This window comes from Podarcis melisellensis, assembly GCF_964234715.1.
Source record: "Podarcis melisellensis genome assembly, chromosome: 8".
In the NCBI taxonomy this organism is placed as follows: domain Eukaryota; kingdom Metazoa; phylum Chordata; class Lepidosauria; order Squamata; family Lacertidae; genus Podarcis; species Podarcis melisellensis.
This window is the reverse complement of record NC_138540.1, coordinates 66,094,003-66,117,890: the sequence shown is the minus strand read 5'-3', so window position 1 is coordinate 66,117,890 and position 23,888 is coordinate 66,094,003. Positions and strand designations below refer to the sequence as shown.

The following is a 23,888-nucleotide window of genomic DNA, read 5'->3' as shown; positions in this document are numbered from 1 at the left end:
GTGTGTGTGTGTGTGTGTGTGTGTCTGTCTGTCTGTCTGTCTCAGAGGCTGGAAAAAAAGTCTGTCGAGTCAGCAGCTTTGGAGAGCTTTATATTTGAGCTGAGTTAGACTTGCTTGGTTAGGGTGTGTGCATGGTGGCGGAGGGGGGGGAGAGAAGGAAGAGTGGCAAAGGTTAGTTCACCAGTGTCTTGTGTTTGCCTCTGGATATAGGCTTCTGGCTCTTTCCATTTAAAAAAAAAAGTGTCATTCCAGGGAGTCAGCATTTTTGGAGACTGTGAAATAAGGAAGCTTTTCTTTAACCCTTTATTTAGCCAGCTGCGCAAGTGTAAATACTGGTTTGTGGGCTTCTTTTTTCTACTTGTTTGTATGTGTGGCTCGCTCACTCGTTTTTTCAATGTTTAATGAAAGTCTAAAAAAAGGGGGGTGGAATAAATAGCCCCGCTCACCCTCCAACCCACAGGCGACTTGTGTTCTCACGCTTGCAGAGAGCAGCGCTAGAACGGCCGTGACTTGATGGGAGGGAACATCTAGGACAGTTTTGCTCACTGCTTGCTAACAAAATCACGTTTTGCCCGTGATGATCATGCACTCAAAACAGCAGAAACCCATCCCTACATTCTGGTCAGTAGGGATATAAGAAGGCAATCTACTTCTGTTCCACCTTGGATGCATTGCATGCTGCGCTGTTTCTGTTCCGCTGCAATGTGGCTTCCAACAAGAACTGCATTATTCATCTTCTTTTCCACTATGGTGAATTAATTACATAATCAGTTACATTAATCCGCACACAATGCAAATCATGGGGGGTGGCGACGGCAATTTATCAAACACATTTCATTTGTGGACTGAAGAATGACAACACTGACCACAGATAACATTTGTTGGATTGTTTAGCCTTCCAGACATGGGATGAATAAGGGAACACCAGCAATTTTTGCTCCCCTTTCCATTTTTGTTGAAGTTCTCTGGTATCCCTACAGATGTCCATACCTACATACAGTAGTGTTCTGTTGCGTTTGAATATCTTATTTTTTTATGTGCACTTTTAAAATAGAAAGGGATATGAAAAGGCCCAAATGGAAACTCTGAAGGTTTTGACCAAAATAGTATTTTAATTAGGACTCATCCAGACTTATGTTTGTCCTGAGCAAGATAGTTGCATTTGTCGCAGTTGGGAAAATTCACTTTTTGAGAAGAGTATGTGTGTATTCCTACAGTCCTAAGGATTCTAGGGCTGCAAGTTTGGTGGCAGAGAATGTCCCAAATTCAATCCCCACTGAAAGAGACTGGTGCCTGAAATCCTGGGGAGCTGCTGCCCGTCAGTGTAGACAGCACTGAGGTAGACTGACCCAGTGGTCTGGCTTGGCATAAGGTAGCTTCTTGTGTTCCTAAATCTGAGTTGCTTTTTTATTACTGAAACTCGTGTTGAGATTCCTGCATTGCAGGGCGTTGGACTAGATGACCCTTGGTCCCTTCCAACTCTACAACTCAATGACTATAACTCTACAAATGCAATACAGTACTTACGCAAAGAAATTAGAATACTAGCGCAAGAACAAACAACAAGGTAAAATACCAAACGTAAAGGAAATAAAGTGGTGACATCTTAGCAACCTTCACTAGGGATCTTGCTACCTTTGAGTTTGTGGCCCACACCATAATATAGTGGAGGTTGTTTCTCCTTTTAAATTCATACCATCAGCTCTTCAGAAGGATCCTTTATGCCATTCTTTGATCAGTTTTATCCATTTGCAAATCTGGCCTGCAGTGATGTTTGAAAGTACTTAACCCTCCAAAATGCAGGCTAATTCCTTATTACTTTCCTTCCTTGTGACAACACTGAATTTCTTTTTTTAAATTTCTAGAGTAAATAAGTAAAAGTGGCATTTAAAAAATACAATGAACTTCTGTGAGGTGATAGGAAAGAATGGACACCTGAAAATCACTATATTCTGCCTAAAGGGGCATCTTTTGCAGGCTTCCCCAACCTGGTGCCCACTAGATGTTGTTTGCCTACAACTTCTATTATCCCTAATCACAGGCCGTTCTGACTGGGGTTGATGGGAGATGGGGACCCACGACATCTGCAGGTCACCAGGAGAAGGCTGTTTTAAATCTCATGACTGGCTTTTGAAGACATGTTGGCCAATGTGTTGCTGCTTGTCCTTTCCCCCCTCCCTTTCTCTCTGCCTCCACACTCCCACCTTTGGTAACTTACGGGTTTTTTTATAAAAAAACAACAACCTGAGTTTCTGCTGGCTCTAATTGTATCTCTTAATTTTGTGGTGAACAGCTTGTTTGGTGCTGACAGCCACATCAAAAGTAGATGATAAGCCCTCAGGGTTACTAACTTTGCATGTTATTGTTGGATGTAATTAACTTTTTTGAAAGCTCCAGCACAGTCAAGAAATGGGAAGATGTGGTTGCTGGTTGCCTATAGAGCAGTGTTCATCCTGAAATTGCCATGCATGGGGAAACATTTTAATAGGAGAGCCCTGGTGTGGTGCAGCGGCTAAGAGCCAGCCGAGGTTTCTAGTTCAACTCCTGACTCCGTCAAGAGCTCACCTAAGTAGCCTTTACTGGATTCCCTGCTCCATGTTCCTTCTGCATAATGGGGTGGATACAGGGCCTGAACTGCAGGGTTGTTTGAAAGATCACCGAGCTAATCAAGCTGAAGCGTTTTGACCTCTGGGGGTGGTGCTGAAAAGTCCTGCATAACTTCTGGGGGCCCATTTGCACTGTGCATTTAAAGCAGTATCAAAACCCCTATACCTCTCACAGCGGTATGGTTTCCAGAGCGGGAATAGGAGTTTCCTAGAATCCACACGCTGTTGGAGGACAAATCCTTGTTCTTCTCCAGATTCCAATGCTGCAGTCGCCAGGTTAGAAAGATGCACTCGCCAGCGGCGAGCTGGCAATTGCATCTGTCGACCTTAGCTTTGGTCAGTGCATAGAGATTACTCCACTGGTAGCCAATCTCTCTTGCAAAATTTAGGGCACAATACTACTTTCCTCTGTGTCATAGCGCATAAGCACTGCTTGCTCAGCTTTCCCTCTTCAGTACTGAGCCAGCGGGGAGTGTAGGCCTGGCTCTCTGATATACAGTACACAGACCTCCCAGTCCTGTCTAGGAGTGCCAGAAAACTCTCCGCTCAGGTGGGGGGAGGAGAGAGTGCTCGGAGGCCCTGCAGCACTAAGCTGTCTTCAGTTGACGCCTTCAACAAAACCCCTCTTAGCCATTGGCCTAAAGCACAGCAGAGAAGTGGCAGGTGGTGATCTGGGTTTGTCTGCCTTCTGTTTGTCTAGTCTTGGAATTCAGCAGGTGGCTCTTAGGATCAGCTGTCTAGATAAAAGTCTTCCAGCCTGCAGCTCTTCTTGCCCTGGCACCGCTGGTCTGTGGAGTGTGAGAGAGGAACTAGGTTACCAAACGCCTCCTGTCCTGGGGAGATCGTCTTGCTGATGCAAGGCTAGGCCCTCTGTTGCAGGGAGAGGGGAGATCCCCTGTAACGCTTTGGACGTTTTCATCAGGTAGCAGAATTCCTGAGTCAAACGCAAAGGGTGACCAGCTCCTCCTCCTTTAAGAGATATTGTCGCTTTCTTTTTTCAACGTGGGGGAGGTTGATGGAAATCCCCAAACTTCACACTGAGCTAACCAGTTCTGGGCAGGTCTTTTATCTGATGCAATTCCTCCGGGGCTATTGCTCCAAGCGGCTTTTGCAAGGAGGAGAGGTTGAGAAAAAGACATCTCATCCAGAGAGCCTAACTTGAAGTTTCCAGCAGCCTTTGCTCTCTAGGGTCTGGCGCACTCCCCCCCCCCACTCCTTTGTGCTTTCTTTCACTCTTACCTTACTCTCCCCACCCCACCCTTCCTCCACCCCCAAACTGTGACGGACAGCCTCTGGCAATGGCTGTCCTCCCAGGGAAGATGTAACTGGGTGGGGCAGAATCCCCTTTGATGTGAGTGTTGGTTCTTTTAAAAACAGCTGTTCCTTTCATTTTCCAGGACAGAGGAGTCAAAATCCCCCGGCAGTTGGGAAGAGGCCCCAGTTCCTTCATCCCGGTGGAAGAGGTAAGATGCACAGCTTGGAACTTCTTTTTCTCTCTCTGCCAGGCCTTACTAGAGAGCACCTTGCAGTGATGGTGCTAGTTATTTTTGCATTTATGGGGATGGATCTGGGGGGCGGGGAGGAGTCTGGGTGCTAGGAAGGTTAGCTCTAGCTGCAGACACATTGTGCATTTAAAACACATTTGTCCTCCCTACCTTGGGGCAGGAATCCTGGGAACCATAGTTTGTTCCTCGCAGTGCTACAGTTCCCAGCACCCTTAGCAAACAGGCTATGTACTTGAGATCTCTCATATGCACAAGAAAATAGCCGGCAAGCATTCAGCATCAAGTAGTCCTCAGGTGCTATAATATTAAAGAACTGAGTATCGATAAATAATAAATACTAGCAAAGGTGCAGTGTGCTTGCTGGCTATATTCAGGGTTCCCGCTGTTCAGGGTTCCCACACTCAATATTCCATGGCTGAACATTATCTTCCTTGTGCCATATGTAGGACTTCCCTTTGCTCTTTAGTTGTCGTCTTTTTTTTTTTTTAATTGTGTAAACCTCAGGGTGATCCTGAGCATGGGAATAGTTCTCTTGTTAGTCAGTGCCCCTGTTAATTTGGTTTCGTTTTTGCGGAAGCAATACTTTGGAATGAGAGAATGTTTCAGCTAGGGGAACTGGAGCTGGGTTTGGGGGTGGGGTTTGTTGGGTTCCATGTGTATTCAGTGCTATTTCTCTAGAATAAGAGGTGCCAGAACTCACCATGAACGCCTCTTATAATAGCAATGGCGCCCACCTGAGAGGTGCCAGAACTGACCTCTGGAGAGCTCTGGCTGAAAAAAATCCCTGGGTGTATTTCTGTCCACACAGTGAAGGAACAGATGTGTAAATTGCATGAACAGATCTAGAGAGACCTGGCTGGGCCCCAACACTGTCTTTTAAAAAACCTTGGGGTGGGTGGGAACGAATTTCCTTTTGGGAGGGAAGACTGTCTTGTGATCTTTAGCTACCACTGCTCTGAGCACTACACACCACTGTCTCCAGCTTCTGTTTTATCTATTTATTGAGATAATTATAGACCATACTTCCATGACAATTAATCAAGGCTGCGTTATAGTTAGTGTTGGACTAGGTCCTGGGAGATCAGGGCTCAAGTTCCCACTCAGCCATGATGCTCACTGGGTGACCTCAGTCACTTGTCTCTGAGCCTGACTGCCCTCTGCTGAAGTCTAGGGATCATGTTCCTTAAAGGAGGCTAGAAAAAGCCAGTCAAACTGCTTCATAAATTCCGATTCCCAGAGGGAAACTGCAGTAGCTAAAAACAGGTTTGTTGTTCCCTGGTACTGATAACATAAATAGTTTGTTGTTCTGCTGATAAGAAGCAAATACCAGAACATCAATTAGTAGGAGCTGCAAGAAAATGTTGCAGTGCGGAGTGCTCTTCTTCAGAAGGCCTACCAGCCAGCCATGCCCTTTTTGAGAAAACTCCATTCTCCCCTGCCCCTGGAAGGCCAGCCACCCATGCACTTTTTGAGAACACTATGTTCCGGGTGCCCCCCTACCAACCTTGTTCCTGTGGCTGTTAAGCATGCTTGGCTGTCAGTGAGCTTTTTTGGAGGGTAAAGGGATCCACTTGACTTTTTATTCTTACAAATTTAACAATTGTATTCCTGCAAATCTTGGCGCTCCCCTGGGTCTGCTAACGTCTCTCCCCTCCTCATGCATGGATGGTACTATTTTGCCTAGATAAGGATTTGCATTAAGAACAAGTTTGCTATTTGTATATATAGGATATATTTTTGTGTGTGTTTCAAAATACAGTGGTACCTTGGCAGTCGAATGGAATCAGTTCCAGAAGTCCATTCAACTTCCAAAGCGTTCAGAAACCAAGACGCGACTTCCGATTGGCTGCAGTAAGCTCCTCCAGCCAATCAGAAGCCGCGGAGGACGTTCGGGTTCCAAATAATGTTTTACAAACTGGAACACTCACTTCTGGTTTGCGGCGTTTGGGAGCCAAAGTGTTCGACTCGCAAGGCTTTCGGGATCCAAGGTACGACTGTATTGCTTCTGGGGTGCTGCCTATTTAACTGGGATGAAGGAAGGGAGGCTGCAAATGAAAATCAACCCCTCTCACCACCAGCACTGAAATAAAAATAAATATCCTGTATTTCCCCCATGTTTTCCTCGCACCTTGAAGAAGGGTTGCCCCCTTCTATGGTGGTTTTCTTGCCTAAAGCAACAGAGATGGATTATTGTTTACTTGTTTCTTTCCCTGACCTCTGGCAATCTTGCAAAACTGCTGGCCATGGGTTCAGAGGCATCTGAGGTGTTAATCTCCACCCCCGCCCCTTCCTGGTTTTTGGGGGGCAGCCAGCCCTGCTGGCTTTCCAGCAGGGCAACACATAACACGGAGTGCTATTTGCTTATTGCCACAGCAAAGTCCTTGGCTTCCCCCACCCTTGTGCTTTTTTTCTTTTCTTCCTGTGATGGGAGTGACACATGTGTGAGCGTTGCCCTGTGATGTCGTCATCTCCTTATTTATCGAGTGACCTTCCCTCCCTGTGTATGCACAAACAACTTATCAAAAGACTGAGCGCCAGCTACCTCTCCCTGGCCACTGTTGCACCCATCAGATGCCATCCTCACCCCTCCTTTCAAGCCCTGGCGTGGGGTGGGGGGGACCCTTCGGGCAGCATAAATCTGTTCAAATCCTTTGTAACTCTGCTCCTGTTACAGACTTCAGCTGCAGGCACACACCACATTCAAAGCACCCCCCTCCTGAGTCCTGGGAACTGTAGTTTACCCCAGCACAGCTGCAACTCCCACTACCCCCGAAAACTATAGTTCCCGGGATTGTTGGAGGGAGTGCTTTAAATATATGGTGTGTGTGCAGCCTTTGGGGTGGGGGTCCTTCTGGGCTGACAGCTGTCCCTTTCTCCTTTTCTCTCTGGCCTAGTGCCAGCTCCTATCCCCTCCTTCACAAGGGGGTGCCGCTCGGAGCCATTGAGCCATTGGCTGGTCTGGCTGGGGAAATGATATGGGTTCTGTTCCTGGACAGCTCTGTGGTGCTGGCCACAAGGACAGTATCTGCTTCCAGAGACGTCACCGGGCAGGATTTTGATTCCAGCAACCGAGAGAGCCGTGTTTTTTGAAATTTCCTTGCCAAGCAGGAGGGGCAAGGAGGTGTGTGATGGGCTGGGCTGTTGGTGGTGGCTGTTTTTTTGGCCTGGAATTTGAACAAACAACCCGATTGCATCAGATGGCGGAGCCCTTCAGCTGCTGTGGGAAACAGCTAAATTTCTCTCTCTCTCTCTCTCTCTCTCTCTCTCTCTCTCTCTCTCTCTCTCTCTCTCTCTCTCTCTCGTTTGCTCAATAAACTTTGAAAAGTGCAATGTTGAGTTGGCTAAAAAGTCTGCCAGGCTTTGCTCTCTCTGTAAAAGGAGAGGATTCCTTCAGGTGAAGCTGTGACAATTGAATGGATTTATTGCAGGCTTCCTGTGACTTTAGTAGGGGCAGATCTGCCTCATACGTTTGAAGCACATCCAATGCATGTTTAAAACACGTTGATTTATTTCTTTAATAGTTTTATATCATATCTTTCCCCCAAGTTGGAATTCAGGGCGGCGTACAACATTAAAAAAAAGCATAAAATACAGAGCAATAAACAAGTGACTTCCCCTAAATAATTCTGGGATCTGTAATTTGTTAAGGATGCTGTGAAAGTGGTGCTGCCGTTCCCAGAGTTCTAGTCAGGGGCAGGGAGTCATGTCCTTTAAAGGTATGGTTTGGATCTGCCCATAGAGATGGTAATCTACTTGGACAGGGTTGTTTTGATAACATTGTGTGTTTGACATTGTGTATTAAAGTGCTTTTAGCAGCTCCAAAAACTATATAGCCACTCAGGGTTAACTCCAGACTTTTAAGTATTTTGCAGGAGGGTTTCAAGTGCATACTGGGAAATCTAGGTTTGCGCGGTTAAAGTGAATTAAAGCGCTTTGTCACTCTAGCACAACAAATTCACTTTTCATAAAGGATTGTACTTTTTGTGATTAGGGAAGTAATGGGGAAAACTAGTGGAGCTCTTCACCATATAACCTGCCCGCAAATAAATGTGAACAAATGCCCCGTTAAAGACTGGATGCAATCTAACTTCTGCGTATTTTTTTTTTGCATGCTAATCAGCACGAATGCTCAATAAAAGAGGCTCCCCTGGACAACCCATTACATTCCTGCCTTCTTCTTTTTTTAACCTGTTGTAGATCCTACAAGAAGGAGTAGAGAGTGCCCAGCGGCGCCTCTTCATTGAGGCCTTTGTTTCCACAGGCAGGGTGGATAACATTACCATGGTGATGGGGCTGCATCCTGAGTACCTGACAAGCTTCTGGAAAACTCAGTACCTCCTGCTGCGGATGGATGGGCCTTTGCCATATCACAAGCGCCATTACATTGCCATCATGGTGAGTGACTGAGGAGAAATGGGAACCTGGGTCAGTAGGTGTAGATTTTAAAGAACACCTCATTTTAAAATGTTGTTTCTTCTTCTTCTTCTTCTTCTTCTTCTTCTTCTTCTTCTTCTTCTTCTTATTATTATTATTATTATTATTATTTAATTCCCTAGCTATCCCTGCACCTGTTTAGATTCTGTGTTTTGAATTACGACAGAATTACCTCAGAGTTGTTTCTAATCCTTCCAGTGGTCATAGCATTGCCCCAGGCAGCCACATCCCCACCAACACCCACAAAATGGCAGGTTGTTGTTTGTTTGTTTGTTTTTTAAATGGAGTGGCTGTTTCTATCACTGTTTCACTTCATATTTTTATTTATTTGGACAACCTACATGCTGCTTATATTTAAACAAAACTCTGATCAGTTTACGGCATAGATTAAAATGTCTTAAATATACAGCAAATACTAAAAGTGCCCAGATCATTTCTACATTCCCTAAAACACGGCTAAGCATTGAAATAAATCCTGTTTAGTATCAAAATAATAAGTCCTCTGAATCCTCTTTAGTATCAAAATAAACATTACACCATTGAATTAGCTACAAAAATGTGTGGAAGGTAGAAAACAGCTATACAAAATAACCTCTGAACATCAGAAAGTAAGGTATTATAAATGAGAATCAAATAAAAGTTATAAATGTAACATTTTTAAAAGTAATGTGATTGGCAGTTAGGCAAAAGAAAATCAATTTGCCACCATATGTGAATCATTCATGACCATTAAACAAATCATCCTGATTAAATTCCCATCTTATTTCCCTCTGGCTGCTGGTCACTTTTGTGTGTTTCTGTTGCCTAACTGCACACACCTTACTGACTTCCCTCGCAAGACCTAGAATTTTAGAGGCCCCTTCTGCACTGCACATTTAAAGCAGTATCAGCGTGCAGCTTTCAATGTTGGTCTTACTCAGAGAAGATCCATTGAAATTGAGGTACATGACTAACTTGGGTCCACCTCAGTAGCACCTCTGCTCAGTGGCAGAACATGTACTTGTCATGCAGAAGGCCAGGTCCCCAGTTTACTTCCTGGCACCTCCACATTTGGCCAGGAAAGACACCTGTCTGAACCTGTGTGGAGCCACTGTCCATGGGTGTAGACCAGCTTCCCCCAGGCTGTTGTCCTCCAGATGCTGCTGGACTACAACTCCCATCATCCCTGACCATTGGCCACTCTGGCTGGAGCTGGCTAGGAACCCAGCAATCTAGAAGGCACCAAGCTGGAGAAAGCATAGTGGGCTAATGGTCTTGGCAGTAGAAAACTGCTTCCTGTGTATCCCTTGTTTTTAGAAATTATTATTATTAATAATAATAAATTTTATTTATACCCCACCCTCCCTAGCCAAGACCGGGCTCAGGGTGGCTAATTAAGCACTGCCCAATGGGAAGCTTTCCCCCAAATCTGGGTCCCATGTTGTTAATGTGGCCATGTACTCTGATTCCTGACAGAGACTGTTCTCCTGCATTTCACCCCTCTTATTAAGTCACCCCATTTTTTCTCAGGCTGCTGCAAGACATCAGTGTTCCTATCTGGTTGGCTTCCACATGGGGGAGTTCCTGCAGGTGGGTGGGGACCCAGAGTGGCTGCGAGGCTTGCAGTATGCCCCACAGAAACTGAGGAACCTCAACGAAATCAACAAGATCCTGGCCCACCGGCCCTGGTTGATTACCAAGGAACACATTGAGGTGAGTAACTAAGGATGGAAGGAAGGAATTGGGAGTTGCGCGAACATCCATTGAGAACTCCACAGAGGACAGTGTATTGATTCATAAGACCATTGCTCTTTTAAAAAACGAAAACAAAAAACTCACCCATTTTCTTGTTAATGGCAGGCCACAGAAAGTGATTCACTTACAAATATATGAAGTTGACTCATACCCGGTCAGACCATTCTTGTCTGTTGCAGGGATAGAGTACATTTTTGGCCTGTGAGCCAGATCATTATCTGGCACCACCCTATGGACCATCTTTGTTGGGCAAGACAACCTGCCTGTCAATCAGATGACATCAGATGGGGGGCAGGTAGGTTGCCCTGCCCACCTGTTGAAACCCATTGCCCTGCTGTTTAGGAAGCGCAGCACAGCCTTGCCAGCCTTATGTACAGCAGAGTTCTGAGCAAGATATTATTCATTTCCCATTTAAAGATGAGCAGTTCTTCTTTTGATGCATGGAGCTAAATGGGGACCCCTTTGGTGTTTTAAACAGGCGCTCCTGAAGACGGGCGACAACAGCTGGTCTCTGGCAGAGCTCATCCAGGCTCTGGTGCTCCTCACACATTACCACTCACTTGCATCCTTCGTTTTTGGCTGCGGCATCAATCTGGAGATCGACCAGGAAGGAGGCCACGTCTTTCGGCCGCCCTCGCCACGCAGCTGTGATAGCAGTCCGGCCTCGGAGGATGGAGTAAACAGTTCCAGTGTGAGTGGCAGTAAGGGGAGGGGGTTCCATTTTTCTCAATGCATTAAGGACCCTTAAAGCCCACTAGAAAACAGCACCAAAAACTGGCAGGGTCCATTCTTGGAGAGTGTTGCGAGTGCTGTGATTTCCACATTATATATCTGCTTACCTGAAAGCCTTCGCTGTCCTGCTTTTCAGCCTCAAAGGCTTCCAGAGTGGCTTATGAAACTTTAGAGGTTTATTTCAGGAAGCTTATACTCTTAAGCAGTGCTTTTTTCTTAAAAAAAAAAGTTTAGAGATACTCTCATTTTCCTACTCATATTTAAACACTCCCCCTCAACGAGGACAAACTTAGATTCACAAAATATTTAGGGGTATGTGTACCCCCGCATCCCCCCAGAAGAAAGCACTGCTTTTAAATAACGACCATTGGCCCATATAGCTCAGTGTTGTCTACACTGACTGGCAACAGCTCTCCAACAGGCTCTTCAAGGTTTCAAGAGGGGGACATTCCCACCCCCAAGTGGAGATCCTGGGGATTGAACTGGAGGCCCCTTTGCATGCAAAGCAGGTGCTGTACCACTGAGCTACAGCCATTCCCCAATTAAGCACTTTATAAATGTGTGCCCCTCTCCAGCCGTCATTCTGAGGACTGACTGGTTTCTGTCCCAATGTTCTCAGGGCTCAGATGCTATGGAGGAGGTGGAAGTGCTGATGGAGAGGATGAAGCTTCTGCAAGAGTGCCAGCTGGAAGAGGAGGCAGTCACCCAGGAGGAGATGGAGACCCGCTTTGAGATGGAAAAGAGAGAGAGTCTGCTCGTTACTCCCTCGGGTAAGACAGGCAAGTTCTCAGATGGGATCCAAGCCATTTCAGTGGGGAGTTTCCTTGTGTTATGGCCTGCTAGACTTGGAAAATATTTGAGGGGGGGGGGATCTCCCAGTGACTGTGCTGTCAACAACCAAAAACAGACTGTGCAAAGGGAAGTAGAGACTCCTGCACTGGAACTTAGTGCAACAAGGTAATCCTCCTCACACAGCCACAGTTCCCAGAGTGGTGTAACAATCAATCCCTCTTCATAGGGAAATCTGGGAATTGTAGCTCTCTGCGGGGAATAGGGATCTCCTAACAACTCACAGCACCCCTAAACAAACTACAGTTTGGTATGGTATGATACTGCTTTACGTGTATAGTACAGATGTGTTCTGCATTTAGCCACTGAAGCTGGAAAAAGGAGAGCAAGTTCTTTTTGTGAATGGAGGATTATACACATACAAGATGGGAACTATAGTGCCATTCCTGTCCTGTCTTGGTAGAATGAATACTGTGATAAAGAATAATTCTAGGCTTCAAACTCCCTTTATTTTTCTAGGGTGTATATTAGGACACAATTGTATTCTAGTTGAACAGCTTAGTTGCACTATAGCACCTGCTCTGGTATAAGAGAAAGCACTGTCCAGAGGGAGGTGTTTTTGATGCTCTCACATTAATCTTTCTTGGGGCTTTATTCCCACTAGACATTGCTGAACACTCCCTGCCTCCCAATGTGATGTGCTTTGTGGAGGACCCAGAATTTGGATACAAGGATTTCACCAGGAGAGGAGAACAGACGCCCCCGACTTTCCGAGCTCAGGTACCTTGTCCGCATGCATTCATGGTCCCTGCTGTGTGTGAAGGTTCCTAGTCTCTCCCCACCCCCCTCCCTCATTCTCCAAAACGCAGTGCCATTTCTGTCCATTGATAGCAATCCAGCAGATTGGTAACATGCAATATTTGCCAGTGTGGTGTAGCAGTAAAAGTGTTGGGCTGTGACCTTGGAGACCAGAGTTCAAATCTTATAGATGAGTGCAGGGCAAGATCTGTCAAAATGGCAAACCACTTAAGAACATCAGTAGGCTTTGTGGCACAGAGGCTGTTTGGTGGTAGCCACTGACTTGAATGGTTTTAAAAGAGCATAAGTCACATTCATGGCGGCCAAGGCTATAAGCAGCTACTAACCACATTGGCTATGCATTACCTCCATTGCCAGAGGCATCATGCCTCTGACTACTAATTGCTGGAATCGCAGGTGGGTGGGGTGCTGTTGTGCTCATGTCCAGCCTGCAGGCATCTGCTTGGCCACCGTGAGAACCAGATGTTGGACTGGATGGGCCATGGGCTTGATCCAACAGGCTCACTTTATGTCCTTATGTTTCATTCTCTACACAGGATTACACCTGGGAGGACCATGGCTACTCACTCATCAATCGCCTATATCCTGATGTGGGGCAATTGCTGGATGAGAAATTCCAGGTGGTCTACAACCTGACTTATAATACCATAGCCATGCACAGTGGGGTGGACACATCCATGCTCCGGAGGGCCATCTGGAATTATGTGCACTGTGTCTTCGGCATTCGGTAAGACTTTGGTTTCTCCTTTCCCCTCCCCGCTGCTTTGTGTCTCATCAAGGCTAACCTGAGACCTTTCCAGACCTTTACTTTGCTGAATGATTACTTCTAAGAAAGGAAAGCATTGGATTAAGTTGCTTGCAGCACCAAACCATAGCATGGCACTTTGTGGATGAGCCTTGTACTCATGTGCGCCATCTATCCTTCATGGATTTTGCTTAATTAGTTGCTTAACCGTTTGGGAAACTACAAATGTCTGAAAAGTGGGATTGGAAATTGTAAGACACTTTGCGGATAAACCCTAGTTTGCTGGTTTTATGTCAACTATGGTTTGCCTCAGATCAGGAAGTAGGAGACATAGGCGAGAGGAGGAAGCACACAAGCCCAAAGCTTAGACATGTGATGCTAAACCATAGCCTGGTTCACAAGAAATCTACTGAGATCCATCGTCCTTCTCAGACCGGTTGCTTTGTTTAGTATAGGACTGAAGGAGGAGATTGACTGTTTTGGCTGTTTTGGCTGGATTGATTTCTGTGACTAGCCTTGCACGGATCTCGCCAAACAGGTGTGACTCAAGGGAGCTGAGTCACCTAATTCATAGAGAGGTCGGATGTTAGGCACGTTTGCGGGATGTGGGAGGACTTGTCCTGTCATATCCTCGGCTGGATTTGCCATGTGAATGGAACAGCTTCCCTAGAGCAGGGGTAGCTAACATTTCCTACCACTGGTTTCTCTTTCTGCCCACCCTCTTTCCTTTCTTTGCCACCCCCCAATGAAATTAGGCCAGGGGCTCACCCCCTGACTTAAACGAAGAGGGAAGGGACAGTTGTGCTGTTGGTTGGCGTGTGGCTAAAGAAGTGATTTCTCTGGGAAGCGCCATAGCTTAGGGGTACAGGGCATGTGCTTGCATGCAGAATTTCACTGGCCCAGTCCCTGGCGCGTCCAGTTTAAAGTACCTTGATGAGCAGAGCCAGCAAAGGGCTCCTCTGCAGAAGACGCCAGAGAGTTGCTGCCCGTCAAAATGGACTCTGCTGTTGGAAGATGGATAAAGAAAGAGGATCTCTACACAGAGTGCATGCTTAGATTATGGAATTCAATCCCCCAGGAAGTAGTGATGGCCACCAACTTGGATGGTTTTCAAAGAGGATTAGATGTACTTTGTGGCTGTGTTCTGCTACCAACGCCAGAGGCCTTAGAACGCCAGTTGCTGGAAATGGGGGGGGGGGGTTGCTTTTGCACTCGGGTCTGGCATGGAGGCTTCCCCTAGGCATCTGCTTGACCTCTGTGAGAACAGGATGCTACACTACTTGGGCCACTCGCGTTCTTAATGTTCTGACTTGATAGAAGGCAGCCCCATAACATTCACATCTTTGCGCTCCCCCCCCCCAGGTACGACGACTATGATTACAGGGAGGTGAATCAGCTCTTGGAGCGCAGCTTGAAAATCTACATCAAAACTGTGGCCTGTTATCCAGAGAAAGCCACCAAGCGCATGTACACTCACTTCTGGAGGCATTTCAAACATTCTGAAAAGGTAAAGCCACATGATGTTTCCTGGGGGGGTGAGGGAGAGGAGAAGGGAGGTCTGTTTCTCTCTCACTCTTTCTGGGGTCTCAAGAGACTGGTCTGAGTTTCTCATGGCTGAGAGAGTGTTAGCAGGGACGGGGGAGCCGAGGACACAACACACACTGTGATGACGTGTGACAGTAATTTCCATCATCACTGGCCATTGGCTGCACTGGCTGGGCTTATGAGGTTTGGGTCCAACAAGACTGGGAGGGTCCCAATATAGGATATGGCTGCACACTTGTACACTGTGGGTTGTATCCAGGGCTATTCCTAGTCAGAGCAGACCCATTGAAATGAATGGACACAACTAAGTTAGCAGCATTATTTCAGCAGGTCTACTCGGAGTACAACCCTATCCCACAAACTTTCAAACTAGCTGATTTATTTTCATTTCCTGTTTGAATTTCACCTCTCCTTCCATGAAATGAATGGGCCTAAGTTAGTAATACATCCATTCAGTGGGCCAGGACTAGTAGTGGATATATCCTATACTTTTCTCATAAGAGATTTTGTCTCCGAAATTGCTTGGAGATAGATAGATATAGATAGATAGATAGATAGATAGATAGATAGATAGATAGATAGATAGATAGATAGATAGATAGATGATAGATAGATGATAGATAGATAGATAGATAGATAGATAGATAGATAGATAGATGCTGCTCTCCTAATCAATGCTGAGCTCTGAGCGAAGGCTCCATTGGGTGTCACCATTTAAATTTCCCACAATGCCCCAGGGAAACACCAGGGGATTATAACTGGGGGAAAGGAGCACCAGTTGCCAAGGAGACAAAATTAAAAAGGAGGGCTCAGGGCACAGGCAGGCATCAGCGGTAGTCCCTGCTGGGCCTTGGCATGTTTGCTTTGTTCTCTGCCCCTTTCCATTCTGACCTATCTCTTCTCACCTTCCAGGTGCATATCAACCTGCTTCTGCTGGAGGCCCGCATGCAGGCTGCCCTGCTGTACGCCTTGCGTGCCATCACCCGCTACATGACCTGACGGGACTCTGCTCCCCCTTGCTGTCCCTAAGGGGGGCAGGCCAGCTGTTTTGGACAGGGGAGCCTTCCCCTCCCCACACAAAGGCGTGTTTCTGGACTACGTTGCGAAAGACACTTTTGTCACCTTGCTCCCCCTGTGACTTTTTGGAGGGCTGTGTGTGGCGTTTCTGACACTGTTCTGAGCATCTCCTGCCAAGCGACCAGCCAAGGAGGGCGGTGCAGGAGACCAAACTGTACACGTGTGGTGAAAACCAACTTTGCCTAACCCCGGCTTTCTCGGCTGAGACTTGGGAGCCATCCCCCTCCTGCTGTGTGGCTTGTTGGCTCTGCCACCAGCTGGGAAGAGGGGTGGTCATGTTTGGATGGCCAGGCTTCTGGCCTCCATCTTGGAAGGCTCGTTTTGCCAATGCCCTTTTGCTGGCCTGTCATGTGTTGAAATTGGTGGTGGCTTCCTGTTGTGGCTACTCTCAGATACCTCCCCCTACACACCCACCCCTACCCAGTAGGTGATTAGTGCAATGAATGTCGGATCTCGTGGCCATGTCCTTTGCAACGACAACGCTGCTGGACCAGCTGAGGCAAAGACTTGATTAACCAAAGAGATCTCTCTGCCGCAATGTCAGGCTTTCCTTTCTCTACCTGCTGCAGGACTTTGAATGTAGGACTGTGAATGTTCGAGGAGGTCACGCTTTGGAAGGTGGGGGGAGGCCTGAGAATCATATGAAACAAGCAGTTTCCCCACTGCAATTTTGGTGACTACACTACATTTCTTAGCTTCCTGCCTGAGATCACTGCACTCCATATATGGCGACTGGCTTAAAAGAGGTCACACGGGGCAAAAGTATACCAGGTTGTGGTTAAGTTTGGCCAGATTTTCCTTTTCCTTTTCACCTTGTCAAAGTGGGCAAAATGCAAGAGTCTCTCCTGGCCAGGGATGGAGAGATCTCTCAGCTGAGGAAACCAGTTTTGGAGTACACAGATTCTCAAGGACCAGATCCAGAACAGAAGGCTGCTGCATCTGTGAAAATTGGGGTATAGATAGAGATGTCCAACTGTGCTTGCCTCCCTTAAAAAAGCATCACCTCCCAACGTGTGTGTGTGTGTGTGTGTGTGTGTGTGTGTGTGTGTGTGCACACGCGCATGTATTTAGGCTGTCTCACAGATCCCAGAACTTGAGTGTTTAGCATTTATGGAGCTGTTATTTTCTCTGCCTCCTGGCCCTGCCCACAAGTTCCTCTATGTTTTGATTAGGCAACAATGGGCCCACCTAGATGACCCAGAGTTGGGGACTGAACAGGCATTTTCAGAAGAGGTTGGCCTGATCTGTTTGTGCGATAGAATAAAGTGGTAACACTTGCCGTGCAATGCTCTGCCCTAGTTTAGATTGCAGGTGAGAGGTGCCATTTTTAAATGGTCTCCTCCTGCAGTAAATAAGTAGATGTCCCTGTAGGTAAAGAGCTAGCATGAAGGAAGCAGGCTCAACTAAACCCCCTCTCTCTGATGTACTAGTCCTTTACTTGCAGGGAATAAAAAGATATACATATATATATAAAACATGAGAGGGCATGGAAAAAATGTGATCCTTCTCTGGCTGGCTGAAGTGGTGTGCTCCATTCTCCCACCTCATTCTCTTGCGTGTATAGAGCAGACTCTCACCTGTTGCCAAAGCAGTCTCCAGAAATGTGAATATGTGGAAGTATTTAAAGAGCACTGACCACTGGAGAGTGGAGAGCATTTAAACACCATGCCTTAATGTTACATTGTGCGCTTTTCATCACAAGTTAGGAGGGTTCCCCTCTGCCAAGAAAGACCCCATTCAGGCCCTATGCTCAAAACACACACACACACAAACACACACACACACACACACACAACGTTCTTTGTGAGCCCACTGTGTATCTGCCTTAACTGATTTCCCTGGTCAGAGAGTAGATCACTAAACTGTGAAAAAGCAAACCTTAAAGATAACTTTTCAAACAACACCACACTCTTGTTGGGTTTCTTAAGCTGCTCCTCCCCCCCAACTGCTAACCCATTTTTGGGTGTGGGTTTTTTTTTACACTTCAAGAAGGAACTAAGTGTCCATAATTTCAAAAGGTTTTAACACGTAAAGGTGGTGTAGATGCATATCAAGTTCTGGCGCTTTCTCCTTTCATATTCACAATCTTGAATTTTTACCTCTTGGATTGTTGCCATGAAACTGCGTGTACCAAACCCCTGGAGTATGCCCGCAAGATTGTTTTGGTTGTTCTGTATATATGTGCCCCCCCGCCCTTTTAAACTTTAGTAATGAAAATCCTGTGTTGGCTTGACTGGTAAGAAGAACAGGACTCTAGGGAGCATTCCTGAAATATATGAAAGACTGGCACGGGCAGAGGTTGCTCAAGCTAGCCTAGTGTTCCCCAACCTGTTGCCTTTCAGATTATTTTGGAGTACAATTCCCATCAGCCTCGGCCAACCAGGCTGTGCAGACTAGGGTTGATGGGAGTTGTGGTGCAGAGCATTTGGAGGACACCAGGAAAGATGAGATAGGCAGGGGGGTTTGTGGGGGGTGCTGATTGAAAGCTAGTGCTGCCTCTTTGACTTGGCCTCCCAGGCCTGGTTTGCTCAGGTCAGAGAGAGCCTATATTACCTCTGAGTTGGCTATGCTGTAAATATGCCCTAGGAACTCCCTGTGATGAGTCCAGACTTTGGAAGTATATGCTTATTGTCTCTATAAGCCTTAAGACGGGGGATGGGGAACCTGCACCCCTCTGTATGTTGCTGGACTCCCAACTCCCATCAGCCGCCAGCCAACATGGCCAATGTTCAGGAATGATGAGATTTGTAGTCCGGCAACACTTGGAAGGCCACAGGTTCCCCAGTTCCTGCTCTAGGAAAAGTAAAGATATCACAGAGCTAGGATAGACAGGGAAGCTAAAACAGTATTTCGGCCTTTGTTGGTCAAAGATAAGGTACACAGGATTCATTTGCTGGGGCCTACCTCATATGACTGGCTTTACAGCTCATGAATTGGTACAGTATTTTAAGATAGCCAACATAGTGCCCTACAGACATTGTAGGACCATTGGCCATGTTGGCTGGGGCTGATGGGTGTTGTAGTCCATAGCTTCTGGAAGGCAGCACATTGGCTGCCCCATGGCTTCCCAGTCCGTCCATCGGTCCCAATACAGTAGATTTGGTATGGAGACTTGGGTTTCTCAAATTTCACCTGGTTGTGTAGAGTTCAGAATGATTTTGGTGTTTATATGCTGACTTTCAAAGCAGGGTGATTAACATGTGGTCGTCCACACGCTCTTGGACTTTAACTCCTTTCATTCCTGGCCCTTTGGCCATGTTGGCTGGGGGCTGATGGGAATTGGTTCCTAGCGACATCTGGAGGGCCACTGCTTAGCCACCCTTTTGTAAATTCTCAAGATACTAGTGATCATGGCTTTCCAGACTGACTCTGTAGATGCCTTGAGAGACTGCAAAGGATAGTCTTTCTTCTAACTGAAACACATTGCTCGCTGGGTGGAAAAACAAAAAGGCTGGGGTTTATGTTTGGCTGCTTAGTTAACTCTGCTTCAAGACACTGTACGGTCACTGTGTGTTAACATTCATACACTTCCTGCACTGCAAAGCAAGTCTTGTGGTGGTGTTTGTAGGCGGAAGGTGGGGCCTTGACTCTGCAAGGACCTAAACCTCTAGGCCACACTCTGCAAGGACTCTTGGTTAAGTTGTCCCCCTTGTTTTTCACAGGGGGGATCCATTTGAAGTGGCTTCACCAGAGTAGCCTGCTGCTCAGCTTCCCTGGAGAAACAAAGCCCCCATAAAGCGTAATGGCTCGTTCTCTTTGCCCACGGCAGTATTGCACATTAAGGCAGCAAATGCACTGTGAAATTCAAAGGCTAGCTTGGCCCGTGACTAAACTGAGCTGAGCAGGCCTCGACTCTTTATTCAAGCTGGTTTTGATCTTTTCCTCACTTCCCCCTGCCACCCCTCTCTTCTTCCCAAGCCGGCTTTTTGAGCTGATTTAGATACTCGCCACTTTTTCTTAAGGAGTGAAAAACCTGGTCCTGTCCGTATCCAAATGCAGTTCTGTTGATTGACTATCATGTGTCCTGTTTCAGGTGGGTCTTTCTTAGGAAAGCTTTGTCTGTTTCCACCTTGAGAGGTGCAGTGTTGGGCGGGGGAGCAGAGGGTCCCACAGCATCCTGAGAGAGCAGGCTGTGTCTGTGACTTTAGCCTGAATGTGCCACTACCTTTCACATTTCTCCCAGTCTCTGTGCAATGACCATTCTCAAATCTCATGCCATCAAGTATACTTTTTTTAAAAAAACAAAAACCCAGTCCATTCACACCATTGCTCTCTCTTCCTGGCCTCACTCCCTCCCACTCCCCCTTCCCCACCCCTCCAGCAGTACAGACTTGGATGCCTCTGGAACCTGGGTGGACCTCTGTTCTGTATAAGTTATGTTGTGTGTGTGTGTTTAAAAAAAATGTATTTACTCTTGACTGTACCAGTGTTGTGACTTTGCTACCAGTTCTTGTTTGTTTTTTTGAGAAATAAAGTTGCCTTTTGGTTTTTCCAAACATCTGTCCGGTTTGTTTTTAAACAGAGTTCTTGCCTACATCAGTGAAGCCAGGGGTTGCCAACCGTCTTCGAGCCTGTGGACACATTTGCAAAAGAACAACACATAGCACTCCGTGCAACACATAGTTAAACTATGGAATGCGCTCCCACGGGAGACAGTGATGGCTGCCAAATTGGGTGGCTTTAAAAGAGCGATTAGACAAATTCACAGAGGAGAGGACTATTAGCCTGAACAGCTGTGCTGTGATGCCACAGGTGGTGGAATCAGCAATGCTTCTGAATGCCAGGTGGTGAAAACCACAGGAGGGGAGAGGGCTCTTGGGGTTGAATCTTGCTTGCTGGTTCCCCACAAACATCTGTCTGGCCACTCTGAGAACAGGGTGCTTTGCCACTGGCCTGATCCAGCAAGCTTTTTCTTATGTCCTTGAATGGGAGAAAGACTTGTGGATACCACAAGTAAGCACACACAGCCCAGCTGATTGTATTGGGTACAACGGCATGCTGCTTTCAAGACTTGGGGCCCCTTGTGCACTTGCGGAACCAAACCTGGTTTTCAACAGAAGATGAAAAGCTGGATTTAGGAACATAGGAAGCTGCCCTTGTACTGAGTCAGACCCTGACTGGCAGTGGCTTTCCAGGGTTTTGTCCAGGCCTACCTGGAGATGCCAGGGATCAAACCTGGGACACTCTGCATGCAAAGCAAGTGTGCTTAACCACTGAGCCACATCTCTCACGTTCAGGAGCAGGGAGACTGTTTTCCTCGTTCAGGCTGAGGCTCCTAGAACCCATCTTTCTGTGTGTTGACAGTCACATTTAAGAGCAGAAGAAGAGGCTGCTGGAACAGGTCAATGGTCCATCTCTACCAGCATCTTGTTACTCACAGTGGCCAGACAGATGCCTTTGGGAAGACTGCAATAACATGCTCCCCTCTGCTTTCCAGCAGCTGGTAGCAGCCTTCAGAAGCATTACTGCCTCTACAATCGAAGGCAGAGCATAACCCCTGTGACTAGTAGCTGTCCTCCACAGCCTTATCCGCCATGAATTTGTCCAATCCTCTTTGAAAGCCATTTCTTCCTTGCAGTAGCCTAGCAGCAGTTCAGGATGGACTGAACAGTAGTGCCTTATCTTATCCCCATATCAACCCTGCCAGATAAAAGTTTAGGCGTGCAGCTCAGGCCCAGGTGTGCCTGTGCAGAGCGGCTGCAGCTGCTCCCTCGCCAGTACAAGCCAGTCTGCTTCCTAATCCTACTCAGCCACTTGGCCCTCCCTCTTTGGCTTGTTGTTAAGGCAGTCACTAAGCCTCTCTTGCTACTGCTGAAACAAGGCACCTTAAAAGTGAATTAGCATTATAGCACCAGCGATCAGTGAATGGGTTTCTCCTCATCATGTTCAGGTGGTTAGGACGAGCTTTCAGCCAGGGTCACATGCTTTGAATAGGCATTAAATATACGGTGGAGAACATAAGAAGAGCCTGCTGGCCCGTCTCATCCTGCATCTGATTATCTCAGTGGCCAATCAGAAGCCTCGTTTGGGAAACCCGCAAGCAGAATTTGAACACAAGAGCACTTGCCGGCTCCCACTGCGGTTTTCAGCAACTGATGTTCAGATACCAGTAGCCATCAGTAGCCCCCTCCTCCTCTAAATGTGTGTTGAATGTCTCCCTGCCTCCTATCCCTAACTGCAGCCCTGGCTGAGATGCCTACAATGGGCATGTGTTTGTACTTTGGAGGGGCACTGCCATTTGAAAACAGCCATTCCTTTGGGGTCTCCTTTGGCCAGCAACCTGATGCAGGCCATGGATGTTTGCGTTTGATGGAGGGCGAAAGGATTAGAAGTAGCTTTGAGGACCAGCATCCAAGGATTTATTCATCCCAAGGCTCTCGGTTTGCAGGAGTTACTCAACACCAGTTTTGCAAGAGCTTCTGGGATAACAAACTTTTTATCAGCTTTGAGCAGGCATGAAGCAAGGCAGAGAATGTTCTGTGCTGCTACGAGTGCAAAAATCATCTGGTTAGTGGTAGATAAGAGCAGAGCTCAATGGCATTTCAAACCTCATATGCGACTAGCCGCCAAAGTGTAACAGCCCTGTAAGGGGGTGGGGGGCTCTGCTTAAAATGGGCCTCCCATTTGGATAAGGCAACGTGCAAGCCATCCCAGTGCAAAGCTGGTCATATTTTGGGAAGGCCTGTAGCTCAGGGAGAGAAAGTGTGTCTCAAGGCTGGATTACTGCAGTGCACTCTACGTGGGGCTTCCCTTGGGCTTGATCTGCAGTTAGCACAGAACGCTGCAGCACGGTTGCTGACAGCAGTGAGAACCTGTCAGCATATAACACCTGCTGGTTGCCTATGGGTTACTGTTAATAGATAAAGCCCTTGATTGCTTGGGACTAGTTTACTTGCAGGTTCGCCTTACCACATATATGCCCCTTCAACCACTTTGTTCAGCAGAACTGGCACTGTTGCAGATGCCAGATAATTTTCCTTCTGCAATTGATAGAAATCAGGCTTTCCGTGTGGCAGCACCTATACTTTGGAACTCCCTGCCTACTGACACCAGCCAGGCTCCTGTGTTGTACTCTTTCTGATGCCTGCTTAAAACATGTTTGTTTAGGCAAGCCTATCCAGACATGTGTTTATTTTATTTTTTAGCTAGTGCTGATTTTAATCATTCTAAACATATTTTAAATACCTGTTTGAAACTATGTTTTACTGATAGTTTTTATGATTTATTTTATATTTTAAATCACTTAGAGGTTTGTTTGTTTTACAATTGAGTGGTATACAGTGGTACCTCGGGTTAAGTACTTAATTCGTTCCGGAGGTCCGTTCTTAACCTGAAACTGTTCTTAACCTGAAGCACCACTTTAGCTAATGGGGCCTCCTGCTGCCGCCGCCGCACCGCCAGAGCACGATTTCTGTTCTCATCCTGAAGCAAAGTTCTTAACCCGAGGTACTATTTCTGGATTAGCAGAGTCTGTAACCTGAAGCATATGTAACCTGAAGCGTATGTAATCCAAGGTACCACTGTATTGAATTTTGTTAGCATCAATAAAATAAATGTCAAACAGGGCTGGGGAACCTAGGATTCAAATTTGGCCTCTGAGGCTGCTTTCTCCATTTGCCCTGTAACTGATGTTAGGTATGGGCCAGTTAGTTTAGTGGCTGCAAATGCACATTTCGGAACTTTAAAGTGTGCTTCTGATCACGCATAGGCAAAGGGAAGCCGACTTCGGCCCTACCTCCCATCAGCTGATGGAGGTAGATCCAAAGCCTCAGGGCTCCTGACCACCTGTCACATTCGGCCCATTGCAAGGCTGGCTCTGATAGGGCTCTGACCTGTCCGCCCCTGATGTAGAAGGAAGCCCTCCCATTCAGTTCCCGGCTTCTCCAGCTGGGACTGGAAAAG

At 46.8% G+C, this 23,888-nt stretch overlaps 1 protein-coding gene across 5 annotated transcripts in view; it reads left to right on the top strand.

Annotated features, from left to right (window-relative positions):
- The window catches only part of SESN2 (sestrin 2), a 56,773-nt gene extending 36,291 nt beyond the window's left edge, over positions 1-20,482 (top strand). For 4 of the 5 annotated variants that reach the window (XM_081920701.1, XM_081920702.1, XM_081920704.1 and 1 more), the window contains exons 2-10: positions 4,004-4,069; positions 8,309-8,506; positions 10,055-10,237; positions 10,758-10,970; positions 11,631-11,790; positions 12,465-12,580; positions 13,156-13,346; positions 14,727-14,871; positions 15,822-20,482. In XM_081920701.1, coding sequence (XP_081776827.1) covers positions 4,004-4,069; positions 8,309-8,506; positions 10,055-10,237; positions 10,758-10,970; positions 11,631-11,790; positions 12,465-12,580; positions 13,156-13,346; positions 14,727-14,871; positions 15,822-15,908 — 1,359 coding nt within the window. In that variant the 3' untranslated portion in view covers positions 15,909-20,482. The remainder of the gene's footprint in view (positions 1-4,003; positions 4,070-8,308; positions 8,507-10,054; positions 10,238-10,757; positions 10,971-11,630; positions 11,791-12,464; positions 12,581-13,155; positions 13,347-14,726; positions 14,872-15,821) is intronic. The other variant, XM_081920703.1, reaches the window with a different exon arrangement.
- Positions 20,483-23,888: the final 3,406 nt, after the last annotated feature.